Source organism: Dermochelys coriacea, chromosome 7 (assembly GCF_009764565.3).
Source record: "Dermochelys coriacea isolate rDerCor1 chromosome 7, rDerCor1.pri.v4, whole genome shotgun sequence".
NCBI classification, from domain to species: domain Eukaryota; kingdom Metazoa; phylum Chordata; order Testudines; family Dermochelyidae; genus Dermochelys; species Dermochelys coriacea.
The window spans coordinates 43,599,175-43,624,835 of record NC_050074.1 but is presented as its reverse complement, the minus strand read 5'-3'; the positions used below and the strand labels follow the sequence as shown (position 1 = coordinate 43,624,835).

Sequence of the window (25,661 nt, the reverse complement as noted above, 5' to 3'; positions counted from 1 at the left end):
TAGCTGCTGAAGAAGAGGAGTTGGCTATGACATGGACATCCAGTAATCATCCCTCCATAATGCCAACTACAATAAACTTCAGAGGTAAGGGTGAAACATTCAAGCAATATATGTTTGCTGATGGTGTTTTAAAGACAGTCACACCAGTGAACTGGTGGAAGTCACTTAAGCACTTGGATTCAGAGACTGTTGAAGTGATAATCTCACTTTTAACAGCAGTAGCCTCTTCTGGCGGTGTAGAAAGAATAATTTTCTTCCTTTGGAATAATTCATTCCAAATGGAGAAATTGTTTGGGACCTGAAAAAAGCAGGAAAACTTGTTTTTCTTTTCCAATTATAAACAAACAGGAAAATGAAGGTGAAGATGACTCAGTTAGCTGCAGAAGCCAATATTTTAAGTTTCTTAAGTTGACCTGGCTGACAGTCGATTTTTGTTTTTGTTTTTTAAATATTTCATTTAACTATTTTAATTAAAAACAATTTTAACAAGAACAAACCTGATTTTAAAAAACTTGAACGTTTAACTAAATTCAAAAAGTCAGATGCTTGTTTTGTTAAAATATTTTATGTTTGCTGTTGGAGAAAAAAATCCAGTATACATAATGTTGTTGTTTTAGTTAAATAAAACAATTTAAATGTCTGTCCAGTGATGTTCTCCTCTTAATACAGCTTAGCAAGATAATCCTTCAAATATTAATGATTAACCTGTTGAACTGGAGATATTTATGTAGTCATTGGGAGGTGAACTATCTGCTTCAATTACCTTTGGTAAATGAAATAACCAAACAATCATTCGTTATCTGATATAGCTGAAAAATTAAATCTGAAAAGCTTTCAAAATAAATCACTTTAAAAATGTATATAGTGTGTACATTCTAAAAATGAAATCTACATCTATCTCTGAGTTGTGAAGAATATGTATTAAGGTTATAACAACCAACAAGAATGCACTTTTATGTAGAAATCCATGATTACATCAAGTCTTCCTGACTAGGGATTTAAATCATGATTTAAATCAAATCCACCTTGGTACCAACTATGCTGGGATGCTTGTTCATTAGAGAACACACACACACACACACACACACACACGGGTTGGCTCTTTGCAGATATCAATTGCTGTTAAATGGCCTGATGACTGTCATTAATGAGGTGGGCTGGAATTGAATGGGTGACCTCAATGTGAAATACACCATACCTCATTATCAATCGAGAGCCACTGAGTCCTGGACCAATACTACAACAATTAAAAAAAAAAATTTCTGCAGGTAGTTCTCAACTTCTACACCTCCTTGAATAAGCTCTGGGGTAAATTCCCACAAAAGCAGAATGTGTTTAAACTGGCAAGTGCTGTCCTTTTCTAATCTGAAAGAAGCTATAATCACTCGCACTGACTCCTTACGCAGGAAGGTTCCCAGCTGACAGTAAAAGCCAACATATCAGTTTTAAAGAATGCACTGAAGTGCTGCCTATAATACCTTGCCATAGAAGTCACTCATCTGGTACAGCGGGATGTGCTGCGTACCACCATACAATTCAATAACCTCTTCATCAGGCACTGGCTTTAGCCCTCTACAAGAAAAATCATAAAAAAAATTGCATCACTAAATGTTAGCAGCCACTGGGCTGCAAACCAGAAGGGAGAGAGGAAAGATGGGAAACCTCCTTTTATAAAGCTCTAAAGTGGAGAAGAAGTGGATCTTGGCATGAAGTCTGTTTTTACCACCACATGACATTTCACTCATATCCACAATTCTGAAAGAGCAGAGATAATCTTCCATAGCACATTTGTAAACAGGTACATAAGACTATAATATAAGAACATAAGAATGGCCATACCAGTCCATCTAGCCCAGTATCCTGTCTTCTGATTGTGGCCAATGCCAGGTGCCCCAAAAGGAATAAACAGAACAGGTAATCAAGGGATCCATCCCGTCACCCATCCCCAGGTTCCAACATCATCCCTGTCATCCTGGCTAACAGCCATCGATGGACCTATCCTCCATGAATTTATCTAGTTCTTTTTTGAACCCTGTTATAGTCTTAGCCTTCACAACATCCTCTGGCAAGTAGTTTCACAGGACTGCTGCTACACATTGAGTAGATGTTTTCAGAGAACTATCCACAATGATTCCAAGATCTCTTTCTTCAGAGGTAACAGCTAATTTAGACCCCATCAATTTATATGTACAGTTGGGATTATGTTTTCCAATGTGCATTACTTTGCATTTATCAACACTGAATTTCATCTGCCATTTTGTTGCCTAGTCACCCACTTTTGAGAGATCCTTTTGTAGCTCTTCACAGTCTGCCAGGGACTTACCTACTCAAGATAGTTAACAGGATCTAGCTTGATTGAGAAGTTTCTCTATACCTTGATTTAGTCAACATGGGAAAGAGATTCGGGTTCCATATATTTTTATCTCAAGGAGGACATACACCATTAAACAGAGGTGGCTGGCTTTGATCTTGCCATAGCAAGGTCAGATTAATGCAAGATGCAAAACTTCTTCTCAGAGAGGCAGCATATGTATCAACTAAAGACCAATGTACAATTTAAGCTAGTCAGCATTGTATAATTAAAACTCATTCAGAGTTCCTTCAGAAATTACTGAATTACTAAATTAACATGGCAAGAAACTGTGATGGTGTATAAAAAAGTTTCATGAGGCTTTGTATAACTTGTGCAAATATTTTTAACACATAACTGAGGCTAAAATATATTTTACTGGTTAGTTTAGCTTTCATAACCAAGAAGGTTGTCGCCATAAAAGACTATTAAACCTGGGTAAACCTTACCTAATATGTCCCCCTAACATTCAACTACGCTTTCAGGATTTAAAATTCTATGTAAAATTACCTCCACATCTGCAGACTGAGGCACACATTTATGCAGGGTTATTTTGTAATTACTTGTTTTGCAAACTATTTACTCATCAAGCCAATTATGACCATTTCTTCTGACTCAACAGATCAGAACATTCTCTTTGAAAAGGTTTTTTTTTAAGTTACCCTATTTGTTAAAAGAAAATTTAAATATTTACAAAGTCAATTTCTATAAACAGCTTTAAAAAAAGTTATTTGAAATAACCCTCTTCTACAGGTTCAGTGAAGGACGTTGCAATGCCTGGGAACCATAAACAGGGCAGTGTTGAAAAAGAAATTCTTTGATTTTGGAATTCTGCCTCTGGTAATCTTGGGGGTTTAACGTAATCAGAGCTTAACTGCGAAAAGGCACTGTTCCGCAAGTAAAACACAGTCAGCTTCCATAGTCAAAAGGCTCACGAAACAAAACATACACCATTTTATGAGTACTTCTTTTATTACAGAATCCTAACACACACCAAAAGAAACAGGAACAGCTTATTTCTTAAGGCCAGTGCATGATGGTTCCCAACTGCAGAGTCTCCTATGCTTTGTCAGGTCTGCTTCAAATATATAGGATATTGGTACTTGGGAGAGGATAACAGAACAGCCAAAATGATTGATCATTTTTTAAAAGAGGCTTTTCTTGCTTTTGCCATATCATCATTAGGAGCCAAATCCCACGTCCGTACTCCCACAAACTGTTTTTAAGAACTGTCAAGGGAGTCCGTGACTTTGAATGGTCAATCTTAGGTCTCTATAGTAAATCTAAAATAAACTCATTACAATCAGTAGAAATCTGCCCAAATTAGGACCTCAAAATCTGCCCAAAAATTAGGACCTTCACTGATTTAGTTCCCTGAATTAATTAAAAAAAATATTCCCCTTCACTGTCTATTCTTGTTTGGCAAAGCTGAATCAGAGAAACATATTCAATGACTTTAGATCAGCCTTCACTGCAGAGGGCAACTCCAATATTAGTGGATTTGTATGCACACTCTAAGTAGAGAACAAAGTCCCCTGTACAGATCTGCTGTTATGAGCTACATGTTCTTAAAAGGGATATAGTCCCACTGATCCATCCTTTTGCAATCTTAGAGAGGGGCTGTGATATGGGGAAAGGAATGCAAGGGCTGACTGAATCTGCCTGCCAATTGCAATACCGGCTCCTGAAAAGCAAAGGGGAATTCGTTAGGCAGGAGACCTATCTCGGGGATGGGAGGGTTAAGAAGTTATGCAATCTCAATGTGCATGTACATGTCTCTCTCAGCATCATAGTGCGAGACATTTCCACCCAAATATCAGACCAATAGCTCATTGCAGAATTCTCTAGCCACCCTCCCCCACATAGAATGCTGTGGTTTGGCTGCATCTTCTGGCCTCATCCCAATCCAAAGAGACAGGGGGAGAGGGAGCAGGGCTGCAACACTGTCTCCAAAAAAAAAAAGTGGGATGCCACCATAGCCTGTGGCAGAGGAAGCTGATGCTGACACACATTTGTTACTTTGTTTAGGTCCCTGAAAATCCTAGGGCCAGGGCCAGGGCCAGAGTTCCACACATGACATTAATTCTATCCTTCCCAGTCTATTGGTGCTGTATATTGCTAAAAGTAATGCACAATTGTTACTGAAGGTGCTGACAGCAGTGGTGAAAGTCTGCAGACTATTTACTATTTTGGGTACTTGTTTCCTATTTGGGGGAGTTAAGGGAGGGGGAGAAGAGAGACAGAGTGGACAATCAATACTGAAGCCTTACTATGCTCCCTCGGTGTAAATGAATTGTTTGCTTAACATTGGCAAATATTTGATGTGCTTCATTTTGGGAGCCATTGGCCCAAAGTAGAGTTTAAAGGGTGGGGACATTAGCCATTAGTTGCCTTCATTTGGAAAAAAGTATTTAACTATTCCAGCCACCAAAAAAGTAGCAAAATATTATTTTGCTTTATGTTCTCTGAAGGGCTTCAGAGTTTTTGCATTGGAGCATTTGTGTGTTCTATCGCTCTGAATCGGTCTCCTTGCTTCTCAAAGGAGAGTCTTCAAGTCCAATCCTGCAAGGTGCCGAGCAGGTTAAAGTCTCCCAGGGAACTCAGTGGGACTTGCTGGTGCTTACACAACCAGACAGGATTAGGACTTGAAAAGCTTTTATATCAAGTGTGTCACTCCAACCGCCAGGATGCAGCATGTAGTGAACGCAAGAGCAGCCAAAGTAATCTGTGTGCTACATACCAATGCTCTATTTAAGGACTTCTGGCCCACTTGTTTAAGAAAGTCACTCCCTATTACTTTTCTTGGCACTTTACTCAAGTTTTTCCACTCAAAAAAAATGCCTCAGTCCAATGGAGTTAAAATCCACATCCTTATTTTCATTTCCAAACAGCTTTCTTTCCAGCATTGATGAGCACACTCCTGTCAGGATAGGCTTTTTTTATGTATGGATGGCTCTATGAGAGTGAGTCTTTCTCCAGTCCAATGACATAGGGCAACTTTTCTGACTATGTAGACTGCACTGCAACCTGCAGACTTAGTGGGTTAAGTGATCAGATGCATCATTGTCCATGAAAAAAAAAATTTACATTTTCACTCCCACACTTGGCTCCATATGCTTGATAAAAGCAGCCACCTGTAACTGCAGGTCAGGCAACAGCTTGTAATCATTACTTAGCAAGTGGAGACAGGATAAGCTAGAGAAGGTTGCTTTCCCTATTTTTTTAAAAAAGGAAAACTTTACAGACGTGAGACTTTGCACTCCATCTTCAGCATTAACCCTTGGGGCATTTAGTAAATGCATTCATATATGACACACCTATATGCAGTCCCCAGCTGGACATAATGGAAAGCATCAATCTTCATCAGAAGACTCTGTGAAGAGAGAAAGGTGAACAGTCTTCATTGGTAGCACTTGGTATAAATTTAGTCAGGAAAAACAAACAAACAGATTAAGTTTACTGATGTCCCAAAGAAATTTAAAAAAGTAGAAAAATGAATTCTAGTTAAAAATACATTCAGATTAGGTTACTTTTAAGTTGTGCTTAAATCACTTCTCTCCTCTCTGATTTTAGAAGCATCACAGGGAAAAATGCCAAATTGCTATGAACTGAAGCATTACATAATATTACATTCCAACTTAGGACCTATTACAAACTTTTTCTGGGGGCTGCAGGTGGAAGAGGAATGGAGTACAGGAGTTCTTTAACATTAAGACCAATCCTTTGTGTACACATAGCAAGGGAGGGGCTTATGTGTACGGAGATTTAAGGCGAGTCACATCTTACTTAAGCAGAACTAATAGTTCAAGTTTTTGTGCCAAATCTTAATTTTCTTTTTACTTTTTTACTCTATGCTCAAGTTCCCATTCTGGTACATTAGACCTTATCTTTTTTTGTATTGATCTTCTTTATTCACTAGGTATCCCTTCTTTATTACCACCCCAGGCATTATGCAATAGCCATAATGGAATTTAACCAAGTATGGCCTCTGAGACTAACCCAGTACCACTCTGAGAATCAGAGATAACAGTGTGGTATCAGAACAATTTGTCCCTTCACCACTATGAGTGCATGTTACATTGTTCCTTAATGTTCCTAAACTAAAAGGCACCCCCATATCTAACATATCATCATACTATTGTCAAGCCTCCATTCCCACCTTCTGAACAGGAATAAGCAGTTATGCTGAACCAAAGCAAACAGGCAGTACATGCTTTTTGCACAGGGCTTGATTTTCATGTTTTGAAATGAGAAATGAGGCAGCCCACACTACTACCCACCCATTGAAAGGAACAGTTTACTTGGCATCTGAGTGATGTGTGCTCTTATTTCAGAAATCTGTGCTTGGTTAGTTGCAAGCAGAACACAGAAAGTGATTGGACAATCTCTCCTGCTGCAAAGTCAGAAACATACATTCAGGACAGACTGTTGCCATAACGTCAGTTTCAGCATTACAGCTTAGCTCGGGCAGAAGAGAAGACAGTCTGGGAAATATAAAATTCCTTCATTCCTCTTTAAAAGGGTGCATTCTCTAGTTACACTGAAGTGATAGAACACACTTAATTGGTTCAGAAATAACCAGACTATCAAAAGAAGACTAGCTTGTACCAGTAATTGTGTCTCCCTACTGAATATAAGCTGTTTAACTGCAGCGAGGTGATGCGATATTTTTCAGAACTATCCTTTACTTGGTTGTCTAAAGTTACTGAAAAAGGAGGGTTAAAACAAAAGCTTGTACTTTGTGTGCTCTTGAGCCTCTCAAACATTACAGGGCTTCAGAAGGAATGTCTGAGAAGCTACAAAGCTAAATGAGTTGTTCTGGCCCTCTATTTCAAATACTGGTAGTAGTGAAAGAAAAAAACCTCTTCAGTGAATAAAGGCTGTAGCTACATAGCCTTCAATGATTTAAAAGGTATTAAAATACTGAGAAAGAAATGAGAGAGAGAAAGAGATAGGAAAAAAAGCCACGAGACACGCCATGTAGCCAGCCTTTTATATTAGTTCCATTTGTCCCAAGGAGATTACAATCTAAAAGAACCTATGCAGGGACAGATACAACAATCCCTAGTGCATATTCTTCTGAAAGCTGTTCTATCAGATGTCATTACAGGAAAGACATGGGACTGAGTTATGTGACAGGCAGATCAATACCATGCAAGAGAAAGCAAGTATGAAATTTAAATGTGTTGTTCACCTTTTGCACATCATAGTGAAGCCCTCTGATGGCAAATCCTGGAAGGTAATCATATTTCTTGAGCCCTTCTGGATACTGGAAAATATTTCATGAGAAAGCAGTTAGTTCAGTGAAGCTGTGCCGGATATTTAAGAAATGTTTCCAGTTGACAAGAGAATGAAGAATTTGGCATACTGAATCAGCCCCCTAGACCACCAAATCCCAGTATCCTCCATCCAACAGTGGCGTAAGTGAACCAAAAGATGCCCAAAAACTATAATGCAACTGCCAAGATTTGGGATTCTACAAACTGGAATGTTTGCTTGGGCAATTGATCCCCAACTCCTACACCAAATACCTAGTGCCCTGAAAAGAGTAACTGTATCTTGAAACGGGCCTGAAATCCACTTACTAAACCCATCATATTAGGGAGGTTTTTCCCAAAGAGCATGAGAAAAAGCTATACCAAACCACCAATTTCTGAATGATTTAAACTTTTGGAGTTTTATTTCATTTTAATAAAAAAAGAAGCTATTCTAAATCTGTGCGCTCATTATGATGAACTTCAAAATGTGAAACACCTCAGGGCTCTCTTCCTGGGTGTGCAGACAGACAATTGCATTGTATTTGCTGTTGCTCATAGCTCTGCTAAGCAGCCACCAAACAAAATTAACATAGCTGAAGTCTTTTCTGAGCAGCAATGAAATGAAAGAAGCTCGTCAGTTTCATGCTGCTGCAGTTGGAGAAAAAAAGCTTATACCGTACACCCCAAAAAAACAGCATAGGCAGACACTGGAGCTACTCCCTGGGGGATGACACCCCCCCATCTACACATGAAAAATTATTAAGAAGGGGGGATAGGGGCAGGGGCTTGAAAGAGGTTGATGAATCAGAGCTTTCTGCTGCCCACACTTTCTCACTTAATCACAGATAGGAAGATGAGAAAAGGGTAGAGTACTACTAGAGGGAGTGGAGTTTCAAGTTGCAGATACTTTCTAGCTATAACTCATGCTAGACAATGAGAGAGATCCTAATACTCTCCACCCTTCCCAGTATCTTGGACTCTTCATCAGAGTGTTCCCCCTGGACCTTGCAAATACAGATTCTCTCCACACCCAGTCTTTCATAGCTACCCCTGGCTAGTAGGTGTCTGCTATGTTTTCCAAGTCCTAGTAATGATAGATACTATTAGTCAATATCATACATTCCCTATTTAAAAATTCCTGGCATCTATGTCATCCTACACCCATAAATTCTACACAGACTGCCTTTTTGTATTGTCAGCGATTTATTTATAAGCCATATTCATCATGGCAGACGCCACATGTCTGTTAGCCTGCGGTGAGCAGACTATTCATTCTGAAGATTGTAAGTGTCCTATTCTGTATGCATTAGTTGGGTTCCCTAAAGAATCCTAATAAATATGTAGGATCTCATTCCGTACCCATCACTACGATATCAGAGATCCTGGCAGAAGATGTAGGCTGGAATTTAAAAAGGAGAGAGAGAGAACGAACGAATGAACCAGGGAGTTAAGATGCCTAACTCCTCAGGCTCTTTTGAAAATCCTGGCATAAATATACTGGTTCTTTTGATAATATTTTTTTCCATTTTCTGGAAGAATCCTCCATCCCAATTTTAAATGGATTGGTACAGGCTGTCCTATGTCCCAACACTTAGTTTTGCTCCATTGTGAAAGAATGGGTGAGGCACAGAGGGTGTGGGAAGAGAGAATAAGAATGGACCTGAAGCCCTAAAATAACAGGGGGAAATGCCATTGCAAAATCATTGTGTGACATGGTTAGGACGCTAGGGAAAGTATTGCAGCTTCAGCCACACACCTATAGGAATTTGTATATATTGAAGTACTCAGCTTTGTATTTCTTTTCTTAAACACAAAAAGTGCTGCTAACCTGTCAAATAAAACAAGACAAGAGAACATAGGCACATCCAATGATATGATATATTTAAGAACTTAGTCTAGAAAACTCATTGTCCCATATAACTAACTATAAAAATAAAATCACTTGTTTCTAGGGCGACATAGGCTCATCATTAGCCCAGGACTGGCTGTTATCCATCTTCGGATTTGGGGTTAAGAAGAAAGAGGAGGATATATAGATAGATAGATATAGTGGTGGAAATTTTTTTTGTGTTCTTTGTTTTTTTAAACAGTGGCAACTCTTCGAAGATGCTCAGACATTTGCAATGTTACAATAAGTCCCAAGGGAAATGGATTAGGAGACAGAGTGCCAGGTTCATGAAATATATAATTACATAGCTATCACTACCACAGACTATGTATACATACACAGTGGTAATAAAACAAACTTTACAGGGAATGCTTTACTAAAAGATTTTGGGGAAAAGAAAACAGTAAGATTAATGAAAGAAACCCATCCTATTATCAGAAGTTTACCTTGTACTGTTCAATTAATATGTCTCTGGCAGTGTTGAATATCATAGAGTGTAATAAATTAGAGTACTGTGCTAATGTATAATCATAATCAAAGCCATAGATCTCAACATCTCTCAAGCTGATCTCATTATTTGCGTAGATAGCTGCAGGGTTAAGGAGATTGCAGACTCCCGGTGGAAGAAGATCTGGAGGGGGGAATCGGGGCAGGGGGGAGAGAAAAGAAGCCATAAATTAATTTAATTTATTTTTAATCTGGAAGCAGTTACTTTGTAAAACAGTGTTATTTTTCCCCTCGAAGGAAAGGGATTTGTAATCCTTCTGTCAAAGTTGAATATTAAAACTACTAAAATATTTCTTCCCATGAAAAGGCATTATAAAGTTTCCAGCCACGCCTAGTGAACATGGCAACTGTTTAAAACAGCAAGATTAACATTTATTTAGTGACAAAATGTAAAACAATGTTACTGATTTTCTGACCTACGTTAAATAAAACGGATTTGGGGATTTAAACCTGCCAAATTTCTGGATCACAGCAGCTAGCCACCCGTAGCACCAGCTGGACATGCTATGTGATAGGTAACTGTGGTATGCAGAAAATATATCCTTTTGTTCATATTTTAACATCAAAACAATCTAGACATCAGTTGTAAGAAGTCCAGAATTATTAAACCAAAAGTCTAGAAGATTCTGTTTGTCATCCACTTGCAGTGAAACTAGAAAGACTTCACAAAAGAAAGTTATTCACATTTCGTCTGGTTGGTTATTTTGTTTTCTCTATTCTTACTTTACTCTCTGCTCCCCATGTACACTGAGAAAGATAAGCAGTTTAAAAACACACACACGCACGGCTCCTAGAGTGCAATGCTGATAAAAATTGTTTATCAGAGTGAAGCAGAGAACCTATTGCCAAAACAGATCTCCCAGACCTTACAAATTTTCTGTGACTTTACAGCAAGGTACATTTTAAGTCAATCATGAGTGCAGTGTTTAGCTCAGTTGTATAATGGCACAAAAATATTTTTAAACAGCCTGGTCATTCTGAGCTCTTATGTATCCCTCCCCCAACTGGCTACCGTAACACCACAATGAAGCAGGGCAGACACCATCTCAAGCTTGCTATTGTCTACTAACTGTCGCTACAAGTGCTACTTCCTTACATAAGGTTCCCTAAGTTTGCCCACATTGGGGTGGGGGGACAGAAGGGAAGGGGAATAGGAAGGGGACACAACATAGGACATTATTCACCCCATTCCCATATAAATAAAACGTGCTCTCTTCCCTTAGAGATGAGCCTCTGTTATGGGTTTCAGAGTAGCAGCCGTGTTAGTCTGTATTCGCAAAAAGAAAAGGAGTACTTGTGGCACCTTAGAGACTAACAAATTTAAATTTGTTATGGGTTCTGTTTCTGAGCACTCCTATCTGCCTCCCATTCAATTGTACACACAAACCACAACAGTGTTTGGCTATTCCAAAATCAACTCAAACTCAATTTGGAGCAAATCAAATTATTATACATTAGATAGTGGCACTGGCTGGTTCCAATTAAGACTTAATCTGTTACCGTTACAGAAAAGGTGAGGCTCACTGCTGTATTATCCTATGTGAAACCCACAAGCGCACCTATTGCTGACTCAGTAACAGACAAGTGATCACAGTACCAGAATATTTAGACAAAGTAATACTTGAGCTATTCTGAAGGTAGGAAAGGGAAACCAACATTATGAAAATGTACCTCGCCTCTGGTCAGAACCCCCCTCCCAGATTAGTCTGAATTCTTCTATACTGCAAGAACTGCAGCAGAACTGTTATAATGGAAAGCAAACCTCTGAAGCTGAGTGGATGGCTTGGTGACTACACAGCAAAAACAAGAGCTCTCTTCCAGCTTTAAAGCACTCTGCCTTGCTGCGCTGATTTTTGAAGTTAGAGCACTATAAAATGTAAGTGTAACCAAGCCCTAAGCTAGAGACGGAGTTCCTGGAAGAGGCTGAAGAGTATGAATGCATTTGTGGACATATAGAGTCCTTCACTATCTTAAAAAACAAAGCAACCCCCAAAAAACAACCCCCAACAGCAATGTAAACAATATTTCAGAGGATTGTTTATGAGGTGATAAATATTTATGTTTAGAGAAAGTCTCAACAGGCCTTTTATTTCTTTCTGACCCTGAAAACCCCATGAACGTGTGATATGCTGACTTTTTCATAGCTGGAGGGCATAAGTTTTTCAAAGGGGGGGGGGAAGCAAGAGGACCCACCCAGCTCACCACAACAGGATCCAAACCAGAAGGGTGAGCACCTTCATCTCCTGTTGAAGTCAGGGTAAAACAAACTACTATGCAAGCTTGCACCACACATCCTGTGACACTAGGGTTCAGTGAGAGGTTGGGTCACCACCTGCCCTGCAACTTTGGGTGCCTTAAATGATATGCTGCTATGGCTCTCAGCCCATACACCACCACAGCCAGCAGACAAGCACACGTTATACTCTGATTTCCACCAACCAGGTTGAATCACCCCAACACCCTCACAGTCCCGAATTCCCCCAAAACATTCTGCCCTGTAACACTCTGCTGGATTTCCCAGCAGTGCGAGTTGCTGTGTTACCCGTCTCAGCCCCAGCAAGTGAAAGTTTCACTACTGCTAAGCTCTTAGATAACTCCTTGAAACACCAGCTTGTCAAACCACCAAACCAGAGTGTGGGAGAGACAGCCTCTTAGCTATAAAGACATGGGGGCTGAATCTCAAAGGATAAGCAATTCAATCAACTCATTGTATTCAGTATTACTGTATTATAAAAAGAAAAGGAGTACTTGTGGCACCTTAGAAACTAACAAATTTATTTGAGCATAAGCTTTCGTGAGCTACAGTAGTCTGCGAATACAGACTAACACAGCTGCTACTCTGAAACCTGTATTATAAAAGTGTAGCTAGTATCAGGGATTCATGAAAGACCTGACACTCTGTTGATTAATATTGTGAAATGTAAGCATCAACACAATATGAGGAATTATGGATATTCACAAATGAGATTTGAAGTCTGACTAAATACAGGGAGAAGCAGGTTCTCTCCTAGACAGGAAGGAAGGTAGCTGTCTACCTGTCTCCAATGTAAATTAAGCATTGCAGAATCAAAACAATCAAGCTCCATTTACATACAAATCAGCAAGGAGATGAGAAGTCAAGATGAAGGGAAGAACAGCAGGAAACCTGCCTGCCTCTTGAAACAAAGTCAGTTTGCTTGGTCTGGTCTTACTTTTCAAAGAACATATTTCAAAAGTTACTGAACTATAAAAACAAAGGGAGAGAACCCCATAGTTGTCCATCACTTGGGGGGAATCAAGGGGCCAGAGCTCTTGAAATCACAGGAACACTGGATCCTTCAACCAAGTGGGCTGAAGTCTCTAGAAACCAAATATAGGTGAGAAACTTACTCAGGCAAAGATTGCACCTTGCTGAAGTTAAGTTTTAGTCTTAGGCCTGGTCTACACTAGAAAATCAGGTCAGTGAAAAATCCACACCTGAGTGGCATTGTTAAGTCGACCAAAGTTCCCATATAGACAGCGCTAGGTTGACGGAAGAGTTCTTCCATCAACCTAGTTACTGCCTGATGGTAGGTAAATTATGTACTCCAAAGGAGAATGCCTCCCTTCAGCTTAAATAGCATCTACACGGAATTGCTACAATGGTGCAGCTGTGACACTAGCATTTTAAGTGCAGACACATCTTTAGAAGCATATTTTTACTGTTAGTTTGTAACCATTTCTCTCTTTACTCCTTTTACTTGGTATCAGTTAAACCTGACTTTGTTCAATAAACTTGTTTTACTTTCACTAAAAACCAATTCAGTGCTGCGATTGAAACAAGAGTGTTTGTCAAACCCCAGTTAAATTATTGAGCTGCAGTGTACTGTTTCTTTAAAGAAGCAAAAAACTTAGCTGTCACAGAGTCTGGCAGTAGCAACATTCTCACTTGCTGAGGCCGAGAAGGGTAACACAGTAATTCACAATTGTGGGCAGAGGCAGTACTAGCCCACTGGAGGCCTAAGCAGGAATATTTTTGGGTGTCTCTCCCCCCCACACACTCTCAAAAAAGAATGGAGGACCCTCCCCTTGAGCTGCTTGTGGCCCTAAGCAATTTCTTAGCCTGCTTATGCCTTGCGCCAGCACTGGCTCTGGGAACCTCCGCAGTGTGTCACAGGGCAGATGGTTTTGGGGAAATTTGGGATTGGGTGGGTGTTGGGGTCACTTGGGCAGTAGAAGTCAGGGTGTAACCTACATACATGTCTGCCGGCTATTGGTATCAGAGCTGAGAGCCACAGCAGAATAGCATTTAAGGTACTGCCTGCCTTGCAGCTCTGGGTGACAATGCCTTGCTGGTCTGGTCCGAATCCCAAAGCTTCACACATCCCTGCATCCCCTCTCCTGTAATGCCATGTGTAGACCGACTTCTAGCTCTGCAACTACATAGTGCTTTGCTAATTATATCCAGACACAGTGTGATGGTGTGGGGAAAATATGCTGTGCTACTGCTTGAGCCATGACTCTTGGGGGGGGGGGGGGGGAGAAGAACTCCATAGTTATCCATCCCAAACTGTCACCAAGTTAAAAATAAAAAACTGTTGGTCCTTTTTGAGGTTCTTTAGGCATAGGGAAAGTTTTGTGTGTGTGTGTGTGTGTGTATGTATATATATATATATATATATAACTGGAGTTAGCCAGTTTCCCAGGCATCAAGTGTTTCTTTGAAACCAGTCAGTTTCAGATGTCTCTCTCCCATCAAGCCACCTGTCCCCTCTAGTACTCTCCCATCCCTATGCCGGGCCACTAACTTTGTTCCACTCCAACTCCTTAGGTGGTCATCCATGCCATTGGCACTCACAGAATACATGTCCACCCACCTTATTTAAAACCTTAAGGGAACTAATGCTGTAACAGAAAAACTTTTCCATTTTCACCTACTTTGCTGCAACAACATTGTGATCCACACATTCCCTTCTTGGGTCTCCCCCCCAAAAATTAAATCTCAGTGCAATGTTTTTACCACACAACAGTATTTAACCACTCAAGTACTCATACTATGATTTTTCCCCTTTCCTGAAAAAAAAAAAAAAATTATACACACACACACACACACACACACACACACACACCTCTCTCTCTCTCTCTCTCTCTCTCTCTCTCTCTCAAAGAACAGTTGCAACATCACTTGGCTCTGGATGAAAAGAGCTTTTCCTCTGCAATGTACGTGGCTCTCCCCACATATTTGACGGCATGTTAAAAAAAAGCTCCAGATGCTAACCTGAGATGCCCATTGAAGGAAGGCTGTGTACTGCACAGACACATATTAGGTCAGTGCCAGGCCTATCATACATATCAGCTTCATTATAAATCATTTGTCTTCGGCAAGGAATCAGGCTCAGCTTCATGTCATGGCCAACATAGTTGCCTTGCTCACCAGATGATATCGTGACAGCCTATGACATACCCAGATGGCAAGCTGTTCACTGTTACAACGAACATGGCTCTGATACTCACAAGCACCACTCCAAGCCACCTTGGTATAAACTCTTTTTTTAAAAAATGTATTAATTATTAATTATTATTATTATTATTAAGAACAGGATTTTGTTTCTTCTAGGAAAATATCAAACCTTTAATGTTACACTTGAAACAGCACCCCAGACACTTAACAGACAGCTCACTCTGGTGGACTTTCCATTTAGGTGCCATTTGAAAGCTTTTCAAGTCAGGTGAATTCAGCTGAAATTAGGAATTAGCGAACTGTGATTTGGCAAAATAACCACCAGTCCAAATTCCCACCTTCCTTCTGCTCTTTAAGATGGAGTCCCAACAGGTCTCCCTAGCAGGCCCCACATCAAGACACTTCAGGGCTTTTCTTGTACCTTGCCTGAAGTGAACCATGCCTCTAATGGTGAGAGGGAAGTACTGAGCTTTTTGAGAGAGTCACCCTTCCTGCATTATATAGATATTTGTTTTATATTCTCCATATCTCATGTATGACTCTGCTAGATATTATAACAGCTTAGGACACTTAGTGTGTATAGCTGATTGCACATGAGGAACATGGATCTGAGTTCTATTAGGAATTACATTTGACCAATTACAAACCATAAGGTATGTATTGCTCTTTCAAATTCTGCAATGCTCATGGAAGGTGTCACAGAGCATATCAGACCCACTAGAGCAGAGGTGGGCAAACTACGGCCCATGGGACCATCCTGCCCAGCCCCCGAGCTCCCGGCTGGAGCTCACTCCCTGCTAGGGCAAAGGGAAAGAAAACAAGCTGCAAGTTGCCTGCTGGCACGGGGAGTCCCCAGCAAGTTCAAGCTATCCTATACCTGCTCTAGGGCTGGGCAACAGGCACAGAATCAGGGAGCCATAATTGGTTGGTAGTTCTCAATTTCCACCCTCTCTCCTGTGTTGCCTTGTGTAGGGAGGGGAGTCATCCTTTGCTAGCTGCTCCTCTAGGCCCTGGCAGAGGCAGTTGAGTCCATATCCAGCTCTCTCTGGCAGGGAAGGCAATGAAGCACCCAAAGCTCTCCTGGAACTGCTAAACAGCTTTAGCAGTGAAAAGACTCCAAGTCCTAACAGCATCCCCAGTTCATATCAGCTTTGATGGGGGGCAATTGGGGAGGTAGTGTCTGCATCTCCTCCCCAGAGCAATGGGGTTAATACAAACTCTTCAGTTTAAAAATTGCACAGCCTGGCTCAGGGAACACATTTTCAATTCATGATCAAATACAAATGTTCTTAATACAGTCACTCGAGGGCCACAATTTTGAACCTCAACAGTTACAATTGGCCCCAGGGCCAGAGTTTGAACACCACTGCCCTAGGTGAAAGGCTCACCATACAGTAGGAGAGAGACTAGTCCTACAATATGCACTTCAATCACTAGGCCAGCACCAGAAAGACTTCATTCCAGGGCAGGTCAACATTGTGTTGCTCGGTGCCCAGCAGCTATTACCAAACACATTTAAATAGGTGATTCTTGGAAAAATGAATGAGAGGCTACAAAAGGAGAAACTCCAGTGGAAAATGGATCTTGCAAGCCTGCTAAAAACAGGGCTGCTCTTTGTACTGAAATCCTGCAGCATTTTGCAGTTAGCAGCAATATCATAGTTAGTCACTGCCTAGTCAGCATTTTACCCAGGCAGCGAGTATACGAATTAATAGATGCAGTATCATTGCATGGGCAAAAAGAGCAAACTCTTGCGATAAAAAAAACAAATTTGTATAATTGTAATTTATTACAACTGCCTACTAACTCTGCTGTGGTTAGGGAAGTAGTCACATTGCCATGTTAAAACATGACTGCTCAGGGACTTCTAAATCATCTCATGAATATACTCCCTGTGATGAAACTTGGCATACATTCTTCAGCTGGAAGGCAAGGGTATTGGTTAGATCTTTTTTGCATTTCTGCAACCACTAAAATGCCTGCCACACCCTTCACCCACTAAATATGGCAAGTCATCTGAAATATTGAACAGCTGCTGGTGCTAATTTAAAAACACCCCCAAGGTTCTAACTTGCGTTGCTCTTGCACAGCAATGTTCCACAACTGTTACAGCTCAATAATACCTAACACTTAAAATGAGAGCACAGTTGTGAACAGTTGGGCAATTTATTGAAAAAAAAAAAATGAGAGAAAACTTCAGGATCCCATATGAGCTATGTTGACTTGAAAAATGTCCAATCATAGTACATGCAAATATTTCCTATCATGTATTGTACATCTTCAGATCCTATTTTTCAACAGCGACATTATGAGTACTCATAATCCAAAGGAGACTCAACACTTCAGTGTCATAACCAAAATGTTTTAAAAAGACAGCCCCTATGCCCCCCCAAGGAATTTAAAATGCCATATGCATTAGCTTCTAAATCTCATATGTTTAGTACCAAGTAATAAGAAAGAATAGTGATAAGATGCACTATATTTGCCATGATTCTCCTCCATGTCCCACATTAAAAAGCACTCTGCACGCAAATTACCTTTTCTGCCTGATATTTAATCACCTGCCTCAAATATGGAATTAATAAACCCCAAAAAAGTGTCTACTTTCATTTCTGGTTCCAAGCACATCTTTATTATTTTCCAAAGTGATGTTTTGTAGGATTTTACAGCAGCATCTGAAAAAAAATTAAAAGTACCAGTAACTCCTCACTTAACGTCTTAGTCATGTTCCTGAAAAATGATACTTTAAGCGAATCAACGGTAAGCGAATCCAATTTCCCCATAACAATTAATGTAAATGGGGGGTTATGTTCCAGGGAAATTTTATTTAAATAAACAATTTAATACTGTACACAGCAATGATGATTGTGAAGCTTGGTTGAGGTGGTGGAGTCAGAGGGTGGCATTTTTCCCAGGGAATGCCTTACTGTTAAAATGATGAACTACCACTCGGCTGAGCCCTCAAGGGTTAACACACTCTTGTTAATGTAGCCTCACACTCTACAGACCAGCACGAATGGAGGGAGGAGACACAGCATGGCAGAGAGAGACAAACTGTGTGTGAGTGTGACTGACACACACACACACACACACACCCCCGTGAGTGAGAGAGACCCGCATTGCCCCTTTAAGTATGCTGACCCCACTCTAAGTACACTGCCTTTTTAAGTAGATCAGCAAGTTGAGACAGCAGCTGCTGCCAGGAAGCTCCCTCCTTCCTGAGCCCTGTCATGTTCCCCCCTCCCGCTCCGCTCTGTGGAGGAGCAGTGGACAGGAGAGGGGAACACACTGACCTTGGGGCCCCTCTTCCTGCACAGCAAGCAGGAGGCTCCCAGGAGCAGCTCCAAGGCAGAGGGCAGGAGCAGCACATAGCAGTGGGGGGAGGGACAGCTGAACTGCCCAGCACTTGATAGTCTGCTATACGGCTGCTGCACAGGGAACTTAAGGGGGCTGCCAATCCACCCTGGTTCCACCAGCAAGCTCCAACAGGCTGCTCTTTCTGCAAGCAGTGGACAAAGCAGGAGGCTGCCAAACGAGAGGGAGCATTGTGCATTTTTAAATGAGCATGTTCTCTAATTGATCAGCAAAGTAAGAAAATAACGTTAACTGGGACGACGTTAAGTGAGGAGTTACTGTAGTTAAAAAAATGTTGTGACTAAAGCAGCCAGTACAGGGACCTTGTTCTTATAGTAGACATCTTCCAGCACCACAGATGGCTCTATAGTATCAAGGCAGTAGGCTCCATCTTGACAAAGATCAACAGGACTTGCACTCAAAGTGCAGGTCTAACAAAGGATATTAAATGGCAAAAGATGATGCTGAAACTATGCTGAGGATTTGACTTTGCTGTGTTTAAAGTAGCAATTTCATTCTAAAAATACTTTTCAAGCACAGATATCTAGAGCTTTACAAAGAGCTTTGGGTATTAACCTCATTCTACATTTGGGGAAACTGAGGTAGATGATGACTTGCTTAAGGTGACGGGGTCAATCACAGAACTGGGAACTGAAACTAGAAATCTCCTGACTCCCAAATCCAAACTTTAAGTGATTCATATAGCACCTATTGCAATAGTAATTCTTGGGCCATTTAGCTACCAGTTCTGCCCAACAGAAACTACTTAAGTTGCAACATATTACAAATATTAGTTTTAAGAGTAGCCTACAACAAGTGATGCTACACTGAGAACTAACAAGACAGAGCCACCTATTCTTTGAGCCTTTGAGTCTGCTTAAGACTTGCAACATGTTCAGAATGAAAATATGCTAGATCAAAGAAAGACATCTCTATGACGTACAGGGATCAACATCAAAAAAAAAAAAAAGCCCACACTTCTCTTCTTATTTTACACTCTCTCATTGAAAAAAAAAAATGGGAGATACTGAATGTGTTTTGTAGTATTACTCAAGGCACATCCATTAAACCCACATGGTTTATATACTTGAGTTTCCTTACACAAAGGTCAAACACATGCAGCAACTACTTTACAGCTACCATCTCCAATCCTCTCTGCAACCCCTTTTCCAGCCTCACTTAAAATTTCCCAATATCATGTTTTCCCATCTCTAAACTGCTATGACGTTTTTCTTGCTATGGGCCTCATCTTTCAAGGGGCTGAGCACCCTTCTCAGTTTGGAACTGTGAGCAACAACAGGAGTCCATGATGACCTTTCCAGATCAGGCCTTTTTGTATGCCCCAAACTCATCAGCTCTCAGCTCAGCCATAGCAGAGAGCATAACATATTTAAACCACATAACATATTCAAAACTACCAAACCGCTCCCAAAATATCACCATTTCCCCTGCAACCTCACCTCAGGAACTCTGGTATCTGATGTCACCTTAATTTATTTTACAAATTTGGGAGGCAAGTTTGCAAGTGATCTCCAAAATATTGCTAAATTCAAACAATTCTCCACTGCAATTCACATGCATACCTTCATTCCTTAAATCCCTGCTTTAGTAAGTGCTTAATTTGTGCCTCCGGACTTGGCAGTTCATAGCCCTGGCACCTCTGGGCTTTCTGCATCAGTTATGAAAATAACAAACTTGATTGAGCCCCGGCACCTCTTTCATTACAAATTAAGCACTGGCTTTAGTCTCTCCCAAAATCCAAGTTAAAGCTTCAATTTACCATAGTCTCTCTTCAGCAATACCTAGAAATGGACACGTCTAAGTCTCCATAGCTAAATCGTCACTTGTGTTCCACTTTTGTCAGAATTCAGTACCATAATCTCAGTATCACTAACAAAACAATCAGATCTTACTCCCTTGCTCTTAGTGGTCATAATACAAATGAACTGACATATTGGTTCAGATTAATTAATCCACCAAGCCTGATGTTCTGCCTCCAGCAGCAAATGACTGATTTTTTTTTTTTTTTTTGGTTTGCTTTATCTGAAAAAACTCCTAGAACATACATGTGCACTATGCAGTATTGTTAGTGGTTGGCCCTGGATAGCGTTGAGGAAAGAGAAGAGTGTGACTTCTCACTCCAGCTGTAATAAGATTATCCCCAGAAGCATGTGATGCGATATTTGTTACCTCCTTGTTCCTATATGGCTCATTCTTCCCAGAGCATGCCTCTGAAATATCACATTATTAAAATATATAGAGACCATAGTACAGTATATAAACAAATGCATAAGCTAGAACAGCAGTTAATATATAAAAGGTTTTTGAATAGTGAGGTACCATACATAAAGGAAGCTGTACTGAAAAAAAAAAAGTACACAATAAGTAAAAGTGCATAATTCTAATCACATCAGCTTTTGCATAGCTATTAACTTTACTGCCATGTTCAAGCACACCATGGTATAATGCATGTCCAGTACTCCATGAAATGGTTGTGAACTTCCGATGCATGGTGCTTCCCCGCACCAAACCCATATCATTGCTGTTTAGTGTGTGTAAACAGAAGCTTCCCTATATATTATTCTGTTCCAACTCTGAACCAAGTACTGTGTTTCTACAAGAGACAATAGGATGTGTTAAGTACATGCTGTCAGAATGAGTACGTTCATTTTAAGCCCCAAACTGCAAAGAAGTTCCAACTTGTCAGAGTCCTAATGTTGCTTCTGCAGTATCTTGGAGCTCATTTTCCTTTTGTTTTATGCTAGTATTAAAAGAGGAGCGAGAACCTCTCTATTTAAAATTTTGAATCTTGAATGCATGTGGTAATAGAAGCTAGTACAATCTCTTGATAAATGTTTATTTACCAACTTCACGTGCAGACTTTACAAAATTTACATCTTGATAATGGGGAAAAATGCAGAAAGACATGTTTTATCGGTGAAGAAGAGTGTTCATAACATACAAAATTTGTAAGATTTACCCAAACATGACATTGATTCATCAAAGATCTGACAACATTTTCCATTGTAGTCAGTCTCTCAAACATTTGCAATTTAGTCACAGAGGCTCATTTGACACGGAATCTTCAAATAACCATCAGTCAAGGAGCAAACCTTTGACACCAGATTTAGTGTAAGTTTTAAGTCATAAACAAGTTATGGGACACAAAGAATTTCAGGACTCAAGAACAGGGTGTGTGTGTGTGTTCACCTGTGCAGGTTATTAATCATAGACCTTTTTATACAGTGTATGGAAAAGATCTTACTGAAGGTTTGAGAAAAGCACATTAGTTACTTCACATATTGTGCACTCTACATTTGGTACTGCTAATCAGATCGCACAGATCGATATCACAGATATATCAAACACAAATGCAGAATGTTGTAATAATGGAAACAGAAGAAGCCATAGTTAGTCATGTCAAGAAGTCTGTACGTGAAGTTGCTAAATAAACATTTATCAAGAGATTGTACTAGCTTCTATTACCACATGCATTCAAGATTCAAAATTTTAAAGAGAGGTTCTTGCTCCTCTTTTAATACTAGCATAAAATAAAAGGAAAATGAGCTCCAAGATACTGCAGGAGCAACATTAGGACTCTGACAAGTTGGAACTTCTTTGCAGTTTGGGGCTTAAAATGAACGTACCCATTCTGACAGCATGTACTTAACACATCCTATTGTCTCTTGTAGAAACACAGTACTTACCTTTGCACATCCCACTAAGGAACATACAGAACCTTACATTTTATAATCTCATTTTTCTTTTATTTGAAAAACACTCATGACAAAACAAGCAAATATAAACAGAAACAGCACTGTCTTCATAGATAACTATACAACAGGAGCATTTCCTTCCTCTTCCCAACAATAACAGCCTTACAAACAGCTCTTTCACAGTAGAAAAAGAAAAGTCAGACTGTACCTAACCTTGCAAGGGTGCTTACTCAGGGTATTCCAGGGATTAATAAACCCACAGGAAAATATCCTCCTTCATGTTGTGCTGGGCAAGCAACTGCCTAACAAACTGTTTAAGAAAATTTAGTAAAGAGGTGCTGAAAGGTGCTGGTTTGACAGCCTTGGAGACTGAAGTCCTGTATTTAACGACAGAGCAGGTACAACACAAGTACTGGTGACACAAGTTTGCCCCTGCCTAATATCTTGATATGGAAAGTATTCCAAAAAGGAGTTCTGTATCGATCGCCTTGCCCATGCTTACAAAAATTCAGAGTCAGAATTCACCACCAGTAAACAACCACGTAGTCAAAAAGTGCTAGTGTCCTGGCAACATTAAGTGTCGATTTACAAGTCTGAGTTTTGCTGGGGCAGATGCATGCCCCACCCCTTAAGGAAGGTGGCTACTAGTGCCCGTTATGGTGCTGCTTTTGTAGAGTGGATGCTGGGGCACTACAAAGCGTACCCAGACCAGCACCCTGGGCAGGGCTCGTGGTGTGACCCCCCCAGGCAGAGGGCCTGCCCCCCCCCGCCGCCTGCGAGCGCCGGAGTTTGCCGGCGCGCCGCCCCAGGGGTGCACGCTTAGAGACTGACCGCAGGGCATTTTCCCCGCGGGGGAACCGGCTGCCTGAGGCGGAGCCGGGATGGGGCTGGGTCTGACGGGCGGCTGGTTTGCTCGCAGCACTTCAGTCTCTAGCGGCTCCCCGTCCTCCCTGTGCCGGAGGCAGGGCCCAGCCCGGACCCCGGGGGGAGGGCAGCGTGGCCCAGGAGCTGAGAAGCAGCACGAGGCACTGCAGGAGGCGGCGGGCCCAGTACCCGGAGCCGGTTCTTACCATACACCAGTTTTTTCATCTCGTGGTATCTGGCCCATAGGTAGGACTTCGTGTCGGCGCCCTCGGCAGGGCTGGGCTGGCTGCTCAGGGGACTGGCTGCGGCCGGGCTGGGCTCCGCGGCTCTCCGGGCTCTGCCGGGGACTGACTGGGGTGGGGACTGCCCCGCAGACTGGTGCTGAGCCCTTTGCTGGCCCCAGCCCGCCCGCCTGCCCTCGCCGGGGCCGCTGCTGGCGGCGGAGCTGCAGCTCTGGCAGAACACGGCGGCGGCCAGCTGCAAGCCAGCCCCGTTACCCTTCCACAAGCCGCTGCCCGCAGCCTTGAAGCCGACGGCGGCCATGGCCTCCCCGCGGCTCCCCGGCAGGCGCGGAACTTAAGACGGCGCCGAAGAACCGCAGCCCTCTGGGAAAGGTCTGAAGCCCGCGCGCGCTCCCATGCACTGCCGCCGGCTCCCACCACCCTGCAAACCGAGCGCCCAGCCAGCCGCCCGCAGCCCGGGGACCGCGGTCACTCACTCCGCGCTGCCAGCCAATGAGCGGCCGAGCGAGGCGGGCCAAGCGGCCAATCCTCGATTCCGCGGAGGAGCTAGCGTTCGGGGGCGGTCTCTCCAGACCAGCAAGTCCCCTCTACACCGCAGCCACATGTGGGCCCCGGGGCTGCGCGGCGACACGGGACTTGCAGTTCTCCCAACTGTTTCACTAGGGACCTGGTCAGGCAACCGACGCGCCAAGTACTACAGCTCCCATGAAGCATTTCGCCAATATAGCTGGAGGGTATTTAAATATTGTTTATGGCAGCTCTGCGGTAGCTATAGTCAGGGCTCTGCGTGGTTGCGGTGGGAGGGAGTTTGGTGTGCGTGGCAGCGTGGGGGGGAAGGGGATGTGACTTTCCGTTCGTCTAAATTACTATTTCAAGGAAGGAATTCTAACTCAGTAGCCTGAGTTATTTCCAACTAGATTAACCACAAAGGAAAGCAGTAAAGAGAATAATTCTGCCCTTACTCGGAAAGATGGAGTCGATGCGTACCATCTTCTCCATATCAATTTCTGCGGCCTTATCTACATTAGGGAACTTAAGGGAAAAGCCTATTAGTGCTTCCACCAGTTCAGCTGTACTGCTGGAATCTCTATTGTAGACAATATTTCATCCTCCTCATGCATTTTTCCAAGTCAGCAGATTTGAAAGCTGTGTAAAAAAACAACCCTGGAAGTTGTTGGAGCATTGTGTACACTAGAACTCCACTGGTGCTACCATAGATGCAGCCAAAACAATTTTTAAACAATTTCAATTCCATGGCCTATGAGTAAGGCTATTTAATCATGGGCATTTTTAGTAAAAGTCATGGACAAGTCATGGTCAATAAACAAAAATTCACAGCCCAGTGACCTGTCCATGACTTGTACTATATACCTCTGACTATATATTGCACATATTTGGTCCAAGTACAGTGGTATGTTAATTTATTATAATGGCGCTGGATTATGTATGCTATTTTTGCAGAACAGGGATTGTAGGTTTCAGAGTAGCAGCCGTGTTAGTCTGTATTCGCAAAAAGAAAAGGAGTGCTTGTGGCACGTTAGAGACTAACAAATTTATTAGAGCATAAGCTTTCGTGAGCTCCAGCTCACTTGAAGTGAGCTGGAGCTCACGAAAGCTTATGCTCTAATAAATTTGTTAGGGATTGTAGAAGTGCCCTGCTAAGTAAGGACCAGATCTAGATGCCCATGTGCAAACAGAACTCTATGTATCAATTTGAAGATTTCTAAAATGGGAGGTATTGTAGAGGCAGACCACTGATGCCACTTTAGCCCTGGCAGAATGAGACCTAGCTACTGTCATCCTAGCTAAGGCATAACAGGACTCAATTCATAATTTACACAGGCACTGAATTAAAATGGCATTCCCTTTACACAGATCTCCTAAAGCTACAAAACATCTTTTGAATTCTCAGTGGTCCTAGTTCTATCCATGTATAAACTCAAAGCCATATAGGGCACGGAGCGCAGGAAGCAGAGTATATCCCAAAAGTGAGAATACAGACAGGCCACCTTGAAGAAAAAAATGCCTGTCCCAAAACCAAAATTGTCTTAGCTTCTACGCTG

At 41.6% G+C, this 25,661-nt stretch overlaps 1 protein-coding gene across 4 annotated transcripts in view; it reads right to left on the bottom strand.

Annotated features, from left to right (window-relative positions):
• Positions 1-24,309, bottom strand: part of NT5DC2 (5'-nucleotidase domain containing 2) — a 68,561-nt gene extending 44,252 nt beyond the window's left edge. For 3 of the 4 annotated variants that reach the window (XM_043518239.1, XM_038409592.2, XM_038409591.2), the window contains exons 1-5: positions 23,563-24,051; positions 9,943-10,127; positions 7,545-7,619; positions 5,668-5,723; positions 1,479-1,572 (exon numbers count right to left, since the gene is read on the bottom strand). In XM_043518239.1, coding sequence (XP_043374174.1) covers positions 1,479-1,572; positions 5,668-5,723; positions 7,545-7,619; positions 9,943-10,127; positions 23,563-23,899 — 747 coding nt within the window. In that variant the 5' untranslated portion in view covers positions 23,900-24,051. Of the gene's footprint in view, positions 1-1,478; positions 1,573-5,667; positions 5,724-7,544; positions 7,620-9,942; positions 10,128-23,562 lie in introns of all 4 variants that reach the window. The other variant, XM_038409590.2, reaches the window with a different exon arrangement.
• Between the last annotated feature and the right edge of the window lie 1,352 nt (positions 24,310-25,661).